Source organism: Xiphophorus maculatus, chromosome 8 (assembly GCF_002775205.1).
Source record: "Xiphophorus maculatus strain JP 163 A chromosome 8, X_maculatus-5.0-male, whole genome shotgun sequence".
NCBI lineage: Eukaryota > Metazoa > Chordata > Actinopteri > Cyprinodontiformes > Poeciliidae > Xiphophorus > Xiphophorus maculatus.
The window spans coordinates 1,762,181-1,775,978 of NC_036450.1; the positions used below are offsets into that span (position 1 = coordinate 1,762,181).

At 38.9% G+C, this 13,798-nt stretch overlaps 1 protein-coding gene across 1 annotated transcript in view; it reads left to right on the forward strand.

Moving 5' to 3' along the window:
* Nucleotides 1-1,440, forward strand: part of dcc (DCC netrin 1 receptor) — a 172,424-nt gene extending 170,984 nt beyond the window's left edge. Inside the window, exon 29 of the mRNA XM_023338673.1 lies at nt 1-1,440. This exon is cut by the window's left edge and continues 53 nt beyond it. Coding sequence (XP_023194441.1) covers nt 1-37 — 37 coding nt within the window. The 3' untranslated portion in view covers nt 38-1,440.
* The last annotated feature ends 12,358 nt before the right edge of the window (nt 1,441-13,798 follow it).

Below are 13,798 nucleotides of genomic sequence, written 5' to 3' on the forward strand. Positions count from 1 at the left end.
GCAGCAGCTCAACGCCATCACTGGCTCCGCCTTCTAACCGCTGGACCGACCCGGACCGGACCGGCACCGGCCCGGCCCTTCCTCAGCCACGGACCAATCTGCTCTGACTGACTGGTCGCCCAGATCTCCATCCGTTTGGTTTTGCTGGTCTGGGCTCTGAAAAAGGGAATGAAACTCTACAGCATCCAGCCCATGAACAGAACCAGCTGTGGGCCGTTCAAACTGAAACCCTCTAGATTCTCCGACCCAAACATGAACTGGGACAAACCCGACGCCTCCAGGACGGGAATATCACAGAAAGACAACCAGTGTCACATCCTCCGTTTCTCCTGTTTGTGGTATTTATTAGCATCGTCCTCCCAGACTCGGCCACTGTGACCGGACCTCGCCTACTGTCCGCCGGTTCTGTTGGAAATATTCCTTCATCACTTGGTTTTGCAGAACGTTTGGAAATCTGCGATTCAGAAAGTGAAACATCTTCAGCCACATTTTCACTGAAACGTGATATTTTTCACATGGACCTAAAGTTTCCCATCATGCCCTGCTCTTCGTGTTTTCTCCTTGATTTCCTTTTCGCCGACACAAACAGGAAGTCCTGCTGAGCGCCAGGCCATCCGTCTCCAGGAACGTTCAGAAGGAACCACCATCGACTCCCACAGTCTGACCCAACGTTAGCCGTTAGCGATATTAGCTTGTGTTGCTGCCAAATTCTGACCTTAGGAAGCTTCTAGTGAATATCTTTGTTTTTGCTGCTTGTTCTCATCCGTCTTGATGCCAAACAGACCAGAGGCCGAGAAAGAATATTGTGAAGGAAACAAAACAAAATCAAATTATTTTAGGTTTGAGTAAAAGAAGAAACCGTCTGGATTTTAGTTCCAACATTATTTCTGTGACAGTAACTGATGGTGTCGCCTCAACTTGGCGGGTCTAGGAAATGTTGGATGAAGTGACGTTTCACTGATTCGACTCATTTACAGATTAAACTGCTGGCTGTGTTTTAGTTATACTCACTGATTCATGGCCTGTAAAGTGAGAGGGACGAAAGTAAACAGTGAAAACATTGTGGTATCCATAGCAACACTAATGCTAACACTAGCATTAGACTGTTAGCACTGGCACGCTAAAGATCTGTCGACTATCAGTAATCCGTTACTGACTTTAGTGTTAGCCCGCTAACAGTGATGCTCACACTTAGCAACAGCAATAACATGCTAACAGTTAGCATTGTTGCAGACTTGAAGTGAGCAGCTGTGAAACGGTTAGCCTTCAGATTTCCCGCCTTTCTGTCCTGTTGCCTAGCAACCATGACAGTGCTGAACACAAGCTGCTAAAAATGGAGCCAGAACTTTTCCAGAGTTTTAGTTATTTAATCCTTTTAGTAAATTAAATTTAAAACGGCAGTGAACCCGGTGAACCCGGTGGACCCGGTGGACCCGGTGAACCCGGTGGACCCGGTGAACCCGGTGGACCCGGTGAACCCGGTGAACCCGGTGAACCCGGTGAACCCGGTGGACCCGGTGGACCCGGTGGACCCGGTGAGAGTGAGGGAACATTTGGAGCCCAGCAGATTCACCCTGAATGGAACATAAACCAGCAACAACAATATCATCTTTATTATTTCACTAATGTCCAAAAGGTTTCCTGTTCATTGTGACCAATAACAGGCCAGTTCAGGTTCATGATCTGTGAACAGTTCTTTGCTTTAAGGATCCAGATTCAGATGAACTAATTCATAGTTTCATCTCTGCTCTGTGTTGCTTGTTTCCTGCTGATGTTTTCGTCTGTTTGCTGGGAAAATTACCTTTATTTTGATCACGCTGTGGGATTTCTTTCTGTTTTTATTTGTTTTGAAGAACCAAACGAACACGACTGAACAAAAACCCACCAGCTTCACTTTAGTTTAGTTTCGTTTTGTAGAAAAAGACAAAAAAGTTACAAAAAGACGAACATAATCCTGAAAAAAAGTCTATTTTTACATTGAGTGTCACGGCAGAGATCAGGTATTCTGGGACACAGAGAGGCTCTTCACCGCGAAGAAAAGTTAATAACATGCAGCCTTCCAACTAAATCAACACATCGGACTCAGTAATTACCTCGTAGAAAACAACTGGAGTCATTCCCCTTTTCATTACAGGAAGTAAATTAAAAAGTGAGACGAGGGGAAAGAAACGGCGGCGTCCAGCAGCCATTGGGGACGGAGGAGAGGAGAGGAGTAAACTTCCACCGGAAGACTCACTTCAGATTTATCTCTTCTAGAAAAACATTTCACAGCTTCAAAGGTCAAAAATTTAACATTTTTTAAACTAGAAAATTAATCTGAGATTTACCTCAGAAATTTTTTAGAAAAACTTTGGAAATTTTTTTGAAATCAAATGTCAAAACTTTGCTTGGAAAAACAAAATTTAAATTAACTTCAGAAAAACTTGGACATTTCTGGCTTTCAAAAGTAAACATTTCAGCTTTTGGAAATATCAAAAATGTTTGACTTTTGAAACTAGGAATATTCTGAGATTAATCTCATAATTTCACTTTTTTTTTCTTGCAAATTTTCCACTTTTCAAACAGAAATTTTGTTGTTTTTTTCTAGAGAATTTCTGAGATTAAAAAATTCTGAGTTTATTGCAAATGTTTGACTTTTGGAGTTCAGAAATGTCCTTGTTTTATCTGAAAGAAGTCTTGAGTTTTGGTGTAAGTTTACTGTTTCCTCTGAAGTGGCTCCGACTCGCTGAAGGTTTCCGGAGGGAAATCTGTGTTTTTAGATTTGTAAATCATCCGGGACAAGATGGACGACAGGATCTGATTTAGATTTAGGATTAGACGAGTTGGAGTTTGTAAAAGAGGAAAGTTTAGTGAAGGTGTCAGGAAGGAGAGGCAGAGCGGCTGATGGTTTCTGGGTGAACATCTCCTCCATCTTCTGTCGCTGCTGCGGCAATCCGCTTCCCGCCGCTCTTCCTCACATCATGAGAGGAAGACTCCGACTCGCCGCCTGGTTTCAGATCCAACAGCTGGTGAAGACGAGTTTTCTCTGACTTGTGCAAATTGGCAGGAACGTAAACTGACGAGTCATCCATCAGCGTTGGGGGTAAAACAGGCCCTTTATTTGCCCCGGCCGCCATCTTGTAATTTCCAGACGTTAATCTGTGATGAAAGCCTGAGGGAACGCCGGCGCCGCTCGGATTCAGCTCCACTTCCTGCGCCGACGCCGAGGCTGTGAATTCATTACCGGGACGCTTCCAGCATTACCATGCAGGCTCACGCCCGGCGGGCCGTTACCGCGGCGACCAGTCGTCCCAGGGCGGCAGGGTGCAAAGGTCAAGAAGAACCAGGATCAAACTCGACGTCCAGCAGGAGGAAAGTTTCCGTCAAAGAAAAATAAATTGGACTTTTGGAAATTTTCTGTTTGTTTTATTTTTGAAACTCAGAAAATTTACATTCATTTTTTCTATAAAATTTCTGAGATTAATTTCAAAATTTCACAAATTTTTCTCACAAATTTTTGACTTTCAAAACTTTGACATTTTGAAATTGATCTCAGAAATTTTCTATTAAAGAAAGAAAATGTACTTTCAGTAACAGAAATGGAAATTTTCTGTTACTGAAGTCGAACATTTTAAAATTTTACTGAAAATTTCTGACTTTTTAAGTTTTTTACTTTTCAAATTCTGAAATTTTGAGATTAATTTTCATAAATTTTGTGTAAACAATTAGCTGTTATTTGCTAAATGGTGAAGCCACTGCATGCTAACGTCATGCTAACCAGCATGCTAGCAGTTAGCACACCGCTCCGCAGTCACGTCCAGGAAGCGACTAATTCAGCCTATCAGACATCGTTTCTCCAGTTTTCTCCGACCAATGGCTTCGTCTGCAGTGAAATAATTAACGATGTCGCATCGTAAAGCTAACCGCTAACCGCTAAACTGGAATATTTTCCCACTTTCATCCGGATTAAAGGAACATTTTACGTTTCTGTCTTGAGGAAACTTTGGTTTTTGGATCAGGTGGAATTGCTGCAGCAGATCTACATTAAAGCAAGCTGCCTTTTTTTACAGTGTACAGTTCCACTAGAGTAGAATTGACTTTTTATATTCAAATTTAATATATTATTATTATTTGGAGTGCTCTTGAAAGCTATTATTTATATCCATGTGATATTTCTGCATATGTAAATTTAGTTTAGTAAAAATAGGACAAAAAGGACGGAACGTTTTGTTTTTCTCCTCATGGCCTTAAAAAGTTTCAGTTCTGGGATTTTTATCATTATTATTGTTTATATTATTTATTATTAAATCTTGACAGAAGTTAGTTTACCAGACGTTTATCCGTGCAGCAGAACCCAAAGCCGAGTCGATCATATCTGGGCAACAAAAAACTCAAAACAATTTTAGATTCAATTTCAAAATGTAGAAATCCAGGAAATAATGTTAAGTTATTTAATTTATTGTTTGTATCTAAAATAATCAGATGCAGCAAAAGCAAAGGAGGTGGATTAGCAGTGCTCGCTAGTCACTGGACTGTTTTAAAGCAGCAGTCTTCAGTCAGAGGCTTTTTCAGGTGTGCTGCAAGACTGACTGCTACTGGAGATCCGTCCAAAATGACTTTCTGGTTATCAGTTTGGTTATTCAGAAAATAAAGTATTTTTGAATTGAATTGAGTTTAATAAGCAGCAAATGCTGAAGGTTTCTGGAAGCTAAATGGTTGGAAGGAAAATATAAAAGGAAGAAAAAGAAAAATCTGAATCTATTTGACTTTATTGAGTGGAAAAAACTATAATTAAAAACAGGAACTGAGCTGGAAACAGTGGCGTTTCATCCTTTATATCCCTTCTTCCTTTCTTTTTTAAATTAAACTTCCTCCACTCGTGGCTGGGAACCGGTCGGAATAGAAATGAGATTCTGTCAGGAATAAAAAGGCAGATGGAGTTCAGTCTGGGTGGAGCCGGTTCTGAGCGGCCCGACGTGTGAAACGGACCGTCGGCTTACAGAACATAAATAATAGAGTAGAAAGAGAAAGTAGAAAAGATGATTTGCACCTCGTCTCATCAGGGAGAGGAGCTGAACTAAAACGTTTCCAGGAGGAAGAAACATGGAGTCCGTCTGACTGCGGGACATCCGATGATGATGATGATGATGATGATGATGATGATGATGATGATGATGATGATGATGATGATGAAGTACGGCTTCTTTCCATTATGTTGTTGTTTTTCCATTTGCTGGTTTTTGTAACACTGTAGAACAGTCCCATGGTCCTTTTTATAGAAATGTTATTTCAATGGTTCATTCTTTTTGTTTGATAAATAAAGTTTTGATACAAAAACAAAATGGCTGCTTGTTGGTTTTTCTCTTCCTCAGGAAAAACACTTGCTGTCTTTTCCAGCTAAAAGAACCTGCTGGAGCGCCTGCTGGGGTTGCTAGGTAACGGGTGGAACTCTGCTGGGGTTGCTAGGTAACGGGCGGAACTCTGCTGGGGTTGCTAGGTAACGGGTGGAACTCTGCTGGGGTTGCTAGGTAACGGGCAGTGCCTGCTATTTGTGACGTTACATTCTGCAGGTTTTTGAAACGCCTCATTTTCCTGATAAAAAATATTAAATTATTCCCAACAAACGGCTTTTTGTTGGGAATAATTTATTTTAATTTTATTAAACGCTTTAGCTGCTTCTAGAAGCAGCAGAAACCAAAATGGAAGTTTCTATATCAGAATTTTTGCTTTTACTTGAGTAACAAGTCATTTTTCCCCAAATCTGAGCTAAATAATTACATAAACATTTATTAGTTATCTTTTATTCATACATTATTTAACTTACTGTCCAAAAATCTGTTAAATGCTTTATATTTGGAAAATTTATCAAATGTTATATTTCCAATTTATACTGTAGGAAAAATAATTGATTATAAGCTGTTAATGTTGAACTTCATGGTCAAATTAGCAGGTTGTTGCTAAAGTTAGCATGTTGAAGCTATTCTGTTACTTTGATCAACCAAAATAAACTCTACCACAATATTAAAGGAAAAGAATTTTTTAGGTAGTTAAAGGAGTGATTGAAGGCAGCTAATAAAGAGTATGCACTGTAAGGCTAGAATGTTAGCATTAGCATGCTGACATTAGCATTAGCTGCGTGTTGCTTCCCTCATAAGTCAAAGTTTTGAAAAAAAAAGGATTTGCACTCACTGTGTTTAACTTGCATGTTAAAAATGCAGGTAAATTTAGTTCCTATTGTAAGAGCAGCTGTAAGCTAACTAGCTACTGAGCTAGCTACTATTAGCAGGCTAAAGAACGGATTTCAATGCTTCCTCAAACGCTGTAGCAGTAGTTTCAAATAATGATTTAATAAGATATAAACTGTTAAAAAGGTTATTAAATATTTTATAGCTAGGTTTGCCAATTTTTCTGTGTGGCGGCCATATTGGATTTTGATACTGTGGTTTCTAAATCAGATGCTAGTTTTCAGCTCCAATTGATTTTTGAGTACAAATAAAATGCACTCAGTGTTTTTATATTTTAAAAGAGGAATAAAACTGTTTGCATGTTGGATTAAAACAATAAAATGCTTTAAAAATGTTTATTATGAAGCAGGAAATGGTCTAAAATATGCAGGAGTGTGTTAGGAGGAAGTGTTAGAGTTGGAGTTTATAAAGTAAAACTAGAAAAACAAAATTTCTGAAGAAATTTAGCCGGGGCCTGCCAAGGCGCGCCCGTCTGGTTTGTGCCCGGCGTCGTCACGCTACAAATTGGCATCGACGCTAAAGGATGCTGCAATGTAATCAAGTTCAGATTTCTTTAGCCGAAATCTCTTTGCTTCCTTGTCTTTCGTTAGGCGATGAAATACGTTCATGTTTGGTTCGGTTCAGTTCTACTCTAGTGGGCAGACTGTACCGCAGCTGCTGCGCTACAGATATTTCTCCGCTGATTTTCAGTAAAACTCTACAACGGAGAACCTGGAGGTTCTGGTTCGGATGAACAAAATAAACCCAGATATTTTATGTTTTATTATTTGAAATTATTGATAGGCCAAGCATAATGAAAAAAAACTCAGATCATGAAGTTATTTTATGTAATTCAAACAAAAATTATAATTTACATCATACCAAGCTAATATTATGTAGTTCTGCTGTTTTTCACTGTCGGCACAAGACGGCAGCTGAGAGTATCTGTATCCGAAGCAACTGATTCAGTGAAGTAGCTTAATATGCTAGTTCCGGTTATTTGTGGCAATTTCTGCAAGTCACAATAGCTCTAGGTTGAGGTAAAACAAAATTGCCTTATTTCAGCTGATCAGATTGATGTTAACAGAGATTTTGTAGCCTAACTGGTTTCACGAAAGCCAGTTAGCAAAGTGCTAACATGTGAACAAATTGTGGTTCCATCAAGCTAGCAGCTACGCTATCAGAGCCACAACAAAATATCCCACAGCAGTCAAACTTTTAAAATCGATCACATTTCTTAAAGAACACATTACATTTAACAACTGTAAGCAGTTCTAATAATATAGTAATGAAATTAAATAGTATATTTTATGGACATAACACAAACACTTCTTACCTTAACCAAACAGTCGGAAGCAGAAAGCTCTTCTTCTTCTTTTTGTTTTTAATGGCGGTTGGCAAGCAACTTAATGGTGTGCATTACCGCCACCTACTGGTATGGAGTGTGGATCAGGGCGCAACTTAAAAAAAAAAAACACTAAATCCTTTCTATCAGTTTAGTTTTCTTAAGAAATTTTATGAAATAACATAAATATTCATGGGGCGTGCTGTGGTGGCGCAGGGGGTTAGCACGCCCCACGTTTCAGTTAACCGCTCCCCAATCTAAAGTCTTACATATAATCCTGTTACCTTCAAACATGTAATAACCGCTTTATTTATTTTGTGTTTAATTAATATCTTATTAAGTTTAAATGTCTCTATATCATATTTCCTAATTTATTGTACTTGCTTTATATTTTCCACAATTAATTATTACATGTTCTACTGTTTCCATATCCATACCACACTCACATCTACCTGTTGGATGTTTACCAATCAAATTTAAAGTTTTGTTTAATCCAGTATATCCAAGGCACAATCTTTTTTTTTTTCATACTTGCTCTTTTCGCTTTTCAGACTTACAATACTTCATTTGAGCCAGCTGGGGGAGACAATTCTCTGTTTTAGCCAGTAGGGTATTAGGGTTTTCAATGGATTTTCCCCATTGACTTATAATGGGGTTTTTTTCGTAGTTTTTTGCGAATTATGTCGCCATGTTCATCCCGAATCCCACCAAAAGTAATAGCTGGAATGGCGTGAATTTTCTGCAGGTTTTGATACCTCTTTTGTAGGTGTGCACGCAGCGGTATGAGCCGCATTAACGGTTACGGATGAAAAATAAAGAATTATAATAATAACTAGAAAAACAAAATTTCTGAAGAAATTTAGCCGGGGCCTGCCAAGGCGCGCCCGTCGGGCTTGGGCCCGGCGTCGTCACGCCACAAATCGGCGTCGACGCTAAAGAACGCCGCAACGTAATCAGTGGCACGCGGAGAACCACAAGAACGTTAAGCGAGGCGGACGTGCACCATTCAGTACGATTTAAAATGTTGTCAAGGCTTTTATTTTGGAAGTTTTGTTAAACTTCATTTCAAAGGGCCAAACTAATCCCATGCGTAATAGTCCTTGGGTTAAAATAGTTATATAATGCTCAAAACACAAGTAGCTGATGTAAAAATATTCAAGGCTTTTATTTTGAAATTTTCAGTATGCTCCATTTTAAAGTTCCGAACTAATCCCATGTGTAACAGTGCTTTGGATGAAAAAGTCATATACGGCCAAAAAAAGCAATTACGTCATGTAAAATATTCAAGGCTTTTATTTTGAAATTTTCAGTATGCTTAATTTTAAAGTTCCAAACTAATCCCATGTGTAACAGTGCTTTGGATGAAAAAGTCACATAAAGCCAAAAACAGCAATTACCTGATGTAAAAATATTCAAGGCTTTTATTTTGAAATTATTATTATGCTCCATTTTAAAGTTCCGAACTAATCCCATGTGTAACATTGCTTTGGATGAAAAAGTCATATACGGCCAAAAAGAGCAATTACGTCATGTAAAATATTCAAGGCTTTTATTTTGAAATTTTCAGTATGCTTAATTTTAAAGTTCCAAAATAATCCCATGTGTAACAGTTACTGAGTTAAATCAGTTATATACAGCCCATAGCAGCGGGTAGTTCTAAAGGCCAGTTCTCAGTCCTGATCTGTTTCAACTGAGGATAGATAGAACTACAGCGATGCGTATTTGTAGTCCAAATCAGCAGCCAATAGCCTCTTGAGATCCGTTGCCATGGTAAATAATGGTCTCAGCAGGTGTGAGCTGTGAGTCATACATGCTCAAACACACAATTGTGTGTTTGAGCAAACACGGTTTACTGAAAAAAAGCATTGGAAACAAATCCTTCTTGTTCGGGAACCGTAATACATATTCGAAAAGCGTTTCGAGCGTATGAGAGGTCAATGTGTCTTCTGCGATAGTCCCGAGATTCATATCTGTACCTCACTCAGAGCATTTACAGCGATGAGAGAAAGAAATGTTGTGCCCAGATCTGAAATTCTATTCAAATACATGGGAGAGAGCCTCAGACAGCCTCAGAAAATCCTGTCGCATGACTTTGCTCTGAAGCACCGTGACAGAAAACCGTACGGTCTAGATAAATTTCGAAAACATTTTACCGGAGCAGACAGGCGTATCAATGTCAGGACCGATTGTGATACTAATCGTGCGATATTTGTGGGCGTGATGGCGATTTCAAAAATGATTTGGGCTGAAAAAGTTGTCTTCATCTCTCACTCTAAGCAGCCAGAGACGCACTCTAACTTTAGGAAAAATGAGAAACTTTGGGTCGCTTAGAGGCAAATTGTGGACAAACCGTAACTGGTATCGACGAGCCGTCTTCACTTTCGAAGAGATCACAGACGTATCTACAAAATGAAATTTGAATGGCATTTCTAGGTGAATTTGTGACGACACAGAAAATCCTCAAAAATAGGGTATTTCTAGGATTTTTCCCATTGAGTTATAATGGGGTTTTTTTCGTAGTTTTTTGCGAATTATGTCGCCACGTTAAGCCCAAATCCCACCAGAAGTAATAGCTGGAATGGCGTGAATTTTCTGCAGGTTTTGATACCTCATTTGTAGGTGTGCACCAAGCGGTATGAGCCGCATTAACGGTTACGGAAGAAAAATAAAGAATAAAGAAACACTTTCTCCGACAATAGCAATAGGTTCCTGCCATTGCTTTGCATGGCAGGCCCCAACTAGAAAATTTCGGAAGAAATTTAGCCGGGGCCTGCCAAGGCGCGCCCGTCGGGCATGGGCCCGGCGTCGTCGCGCCACAAATCGGCGTCGACGCTAAAGAACGCCGCGACGTAATCAGTGGCACGCGGAGAACCGCAAGAACGTTAAGCGAGGCGGACGTGCACCGTTCGGTACGATTTAAAATGTTGTCAAGGCTTTTATTTTGGAAGTTTTGTTAAACTTCATTTCAAAGGGCCAAACTAATCCCATGCGTAATAGTCCTTGGGTTAAAATAGTTATATAATGCTCAAAACACAAGTAGCTGATGTAAAAATATTCAAGGCTTTTATTTTGAAATTTTCAGTATGCTCCATTTTAAAGTTCCGAACTAATCCCATGTGTAACAGTGCTTTGGATGAAAAAGTCACATAAAGCCAAAAACAGCAATTACCTGATGTAACAACATTCAAGGCTTTTATTTTGAAATTATTATTATGCTCCATTTTAAAGTTCCGAACTAATCCCATGTGTAACATTGCTTTGGATGAAAAAGTCACATAAAGCCAAAAACAGCAATTACCTGATGTAACAACATTCAAGGCTTTTATTTTGAAATTATTATTATTCTCCATTTTAAAGTTCCGAACTAATCCCATGTGTAACATTGCTTTGGATGAAAAAGTCATATACGGCCAAAAAGAGCAATTACATGATGTAAAAATATTCAAGGCTTTTATTTTGAAATTATTATTATGCTCCATTTTAAAGTTCCAAAGTAATCCCATGTGTAACAGTGCTTTGGATAAAAAAGTCAAATAAAGCCAAAAAGAGCAATTACGTCATGTAAAAATATTCAGGGCTTTTATTTTGAAATTTTCAATATGCTTAATTTTAAAGTTCCAAACTAATCCCATGTGTAACAGTTACTGAGTTAAATCAGTTATATACAGCCCATAGCAGCAGTAGTTCTAAAGGCCAGTTCTCAGTCCTGATCTGTTTCAACTGAGGATAGATAGAACTACAATGATGCGTTTTTGTAGTCCAAATCAGCAGCCAATAGCCTCTTGAGATCCGTTGCTATGTTAAATAAGTTTCACACCAAGGTGTGAACTGTTACTGACAGAGCCTGAGAGCCTCAGAAAATCCTGTCGCATCACTTTGCTCTGAAGCACCGTGACAGAAAACCGTACGGTCTAGATAAATTTCGAAAACATTTTACCGGAGCAGACAGGCGTATCAATGTCAGGAGCGATTTTGATACTAATCGTGCGATATTTGTGGGCGTGATGGCGATTTCAAAAATGATTTGGGTTGAAAAAGTTGTCTTGATCTCTCACTCTAATCAGCGAGAGAAGCCCTCTAACTTTAGGAAAAATGAGAAACTTTGGGTCGCTTAGAGGCAAATTGTGGACAAACCGTAACTGGTATCGACGAGCCGTCTTCACTTTCGAAGAGATCACAGACGTATCTACAAAATGAAATTTGAATGGCATTTCTAGGTGAATTTGTGACGACACAGCAAATCCTCAAAAATAGGGTATTTCTAGGATTTTTCCCATTGAGTTATAATGGGGTTTTTTTCGTAGTTTTTTGCGAATTATGTCGCCACGTTAAGCCCAAATCCCACCAGAAGTAATAGCTCCAATGGCGTGAATTTTCTGCACGTTTTGATACCTCATTTGTAGGTGTGCACCCAGCGGTACGAGCCGCATTAACGGTGACGGAAGAAAAATAAAGTTCTATAAAGAAAAACAAAATTTCTGAAGAAATTTAGCCGGGGCCTGCCAAGGCGCGCCCGTCTGGTTTGTGCCCGGCGTCGTCACGCTACAAATTGGCATCGACGCTAAAGGATGCTGCAATGTAATCAAGTTCAGATTTCTTTAGCCGAAATCTCTTTGCTTCCTTGTCTTTCGTTAGGCGATGAAATACGTTCATGTTTGGTTCGGTTCAGTTCTACTCTAGTGGGCAGACTGTACCGCAGCTGCTGCGCTACAGATATTTCTCCGCTGATTTTCAGTAAAACTCTACAACGGAGAACCTGGAGGTTCTGGTTCGGATGAACAAAATAAACCCAGATATTTTATGTTTTATTATTTGAAATTATTGATAGGCCTAGCATAATGAAAAAAAACTCAGATCATGAAGTTATTTTATGTAATTCAAACAAAAATTATAATTTACATCATACCAAGCTAATATTATGTAGTTCTGCTGTTTTTCACTGTCGGCACAAGACGGCAGCTGAGAGTATCTGTATCCGAAGCAACTGATTCAGTGAAGTAGCTTAATATGCTAGTTCCGGTTATTTGTGGCAATTTCTGCAAGTCACAATAGCTCTAGGTTGAGGTAAAACAAAATTGCCTTATTTCAGCTGATCAGATTGATGTTAACAGAGATTTTGTAGCCTAACTGGTTTCACGAAAGCCAGTTAGCAAAGTGCTAACATGTGAACAAATTGTGGTTCCATCAAGCTAGCAGCTACGCTATCAGAGCCACAACAAAATATCCCACAGCAGTCAAACTTTTAAAATCGATCACATTTCTTAAAGAACACATTACATTTAACAACTGTAAGCAGTTCTAATAATATAGTAATGAAATTAAATAGTATATTTTATGGACATAACACAAACACTTCTTACCTTAACCAAACAGTCGGAAGCAGAAAGCTCTTCTTCTTCTTTTTGTTTTTAATGGCGGTTGGCAAGCAACTTAATGGTGTGCATTACCGCCACCTACTGGTATGGAGTGTGGATCAGGGCGCAACTTAAAAAAAAAAAACACTAAATCCTTTCTATCAGTTTAGTTTTCTTAAGAAATTTTATGAAATAACATAAATATTCATGGGGCGTGCTGTGGTGGCGCAGGGGGTTAGCACGCCCCACGTTTCAGTTAACCGCTCCCCAATCTAAAGTCTTACATATAATCCTGTTACCTTCAAACATGTAATAACCGCTTTATTTATTTTGTGTTTAATTAATATCTTATTAAGTTTAAATGTCTCTATATCATATTTCCTAATTTATTGTACTTGCTTTATATTTTCCACAATTAATTATTACATGTTCTACTGTTTCCATATCCATACCACACTCACATCTACCTGTTGGATGTTTACCAATCAAATTTAAAGTTTTGTTTAATCCAGTATATCCAAGGCACAATCTTTTTTTTTTTCATACTTGCTCTTTTCGCTTTTCAGACTTACAATACTTCATTTGAGCCAGCTGGGGGAGACAATTCTCTGTTTTAGCCAGTAGGGTATTAGGGTTTTCAATGGATTTTCCCCATTGAATTATAATGGGGTTTTTTTCGTAGTTTTTTGCGAATTATGTCGCCATGTTCATCCCGAATCCCACCAAAAGTAATAGCTGGAATGGCGTGAATTTTCTGCAGGTTTTGATACCTCTTTTGTAGGTGTGCACGCAGCGGTATGAGCCGCATTAACGGTTACGGATGAAAAATAAAGAATTATAATAATAATAACTAGAAAATTTCGGAAGAAATTTAGCCGGGGCCTGCCAAGGCGCAC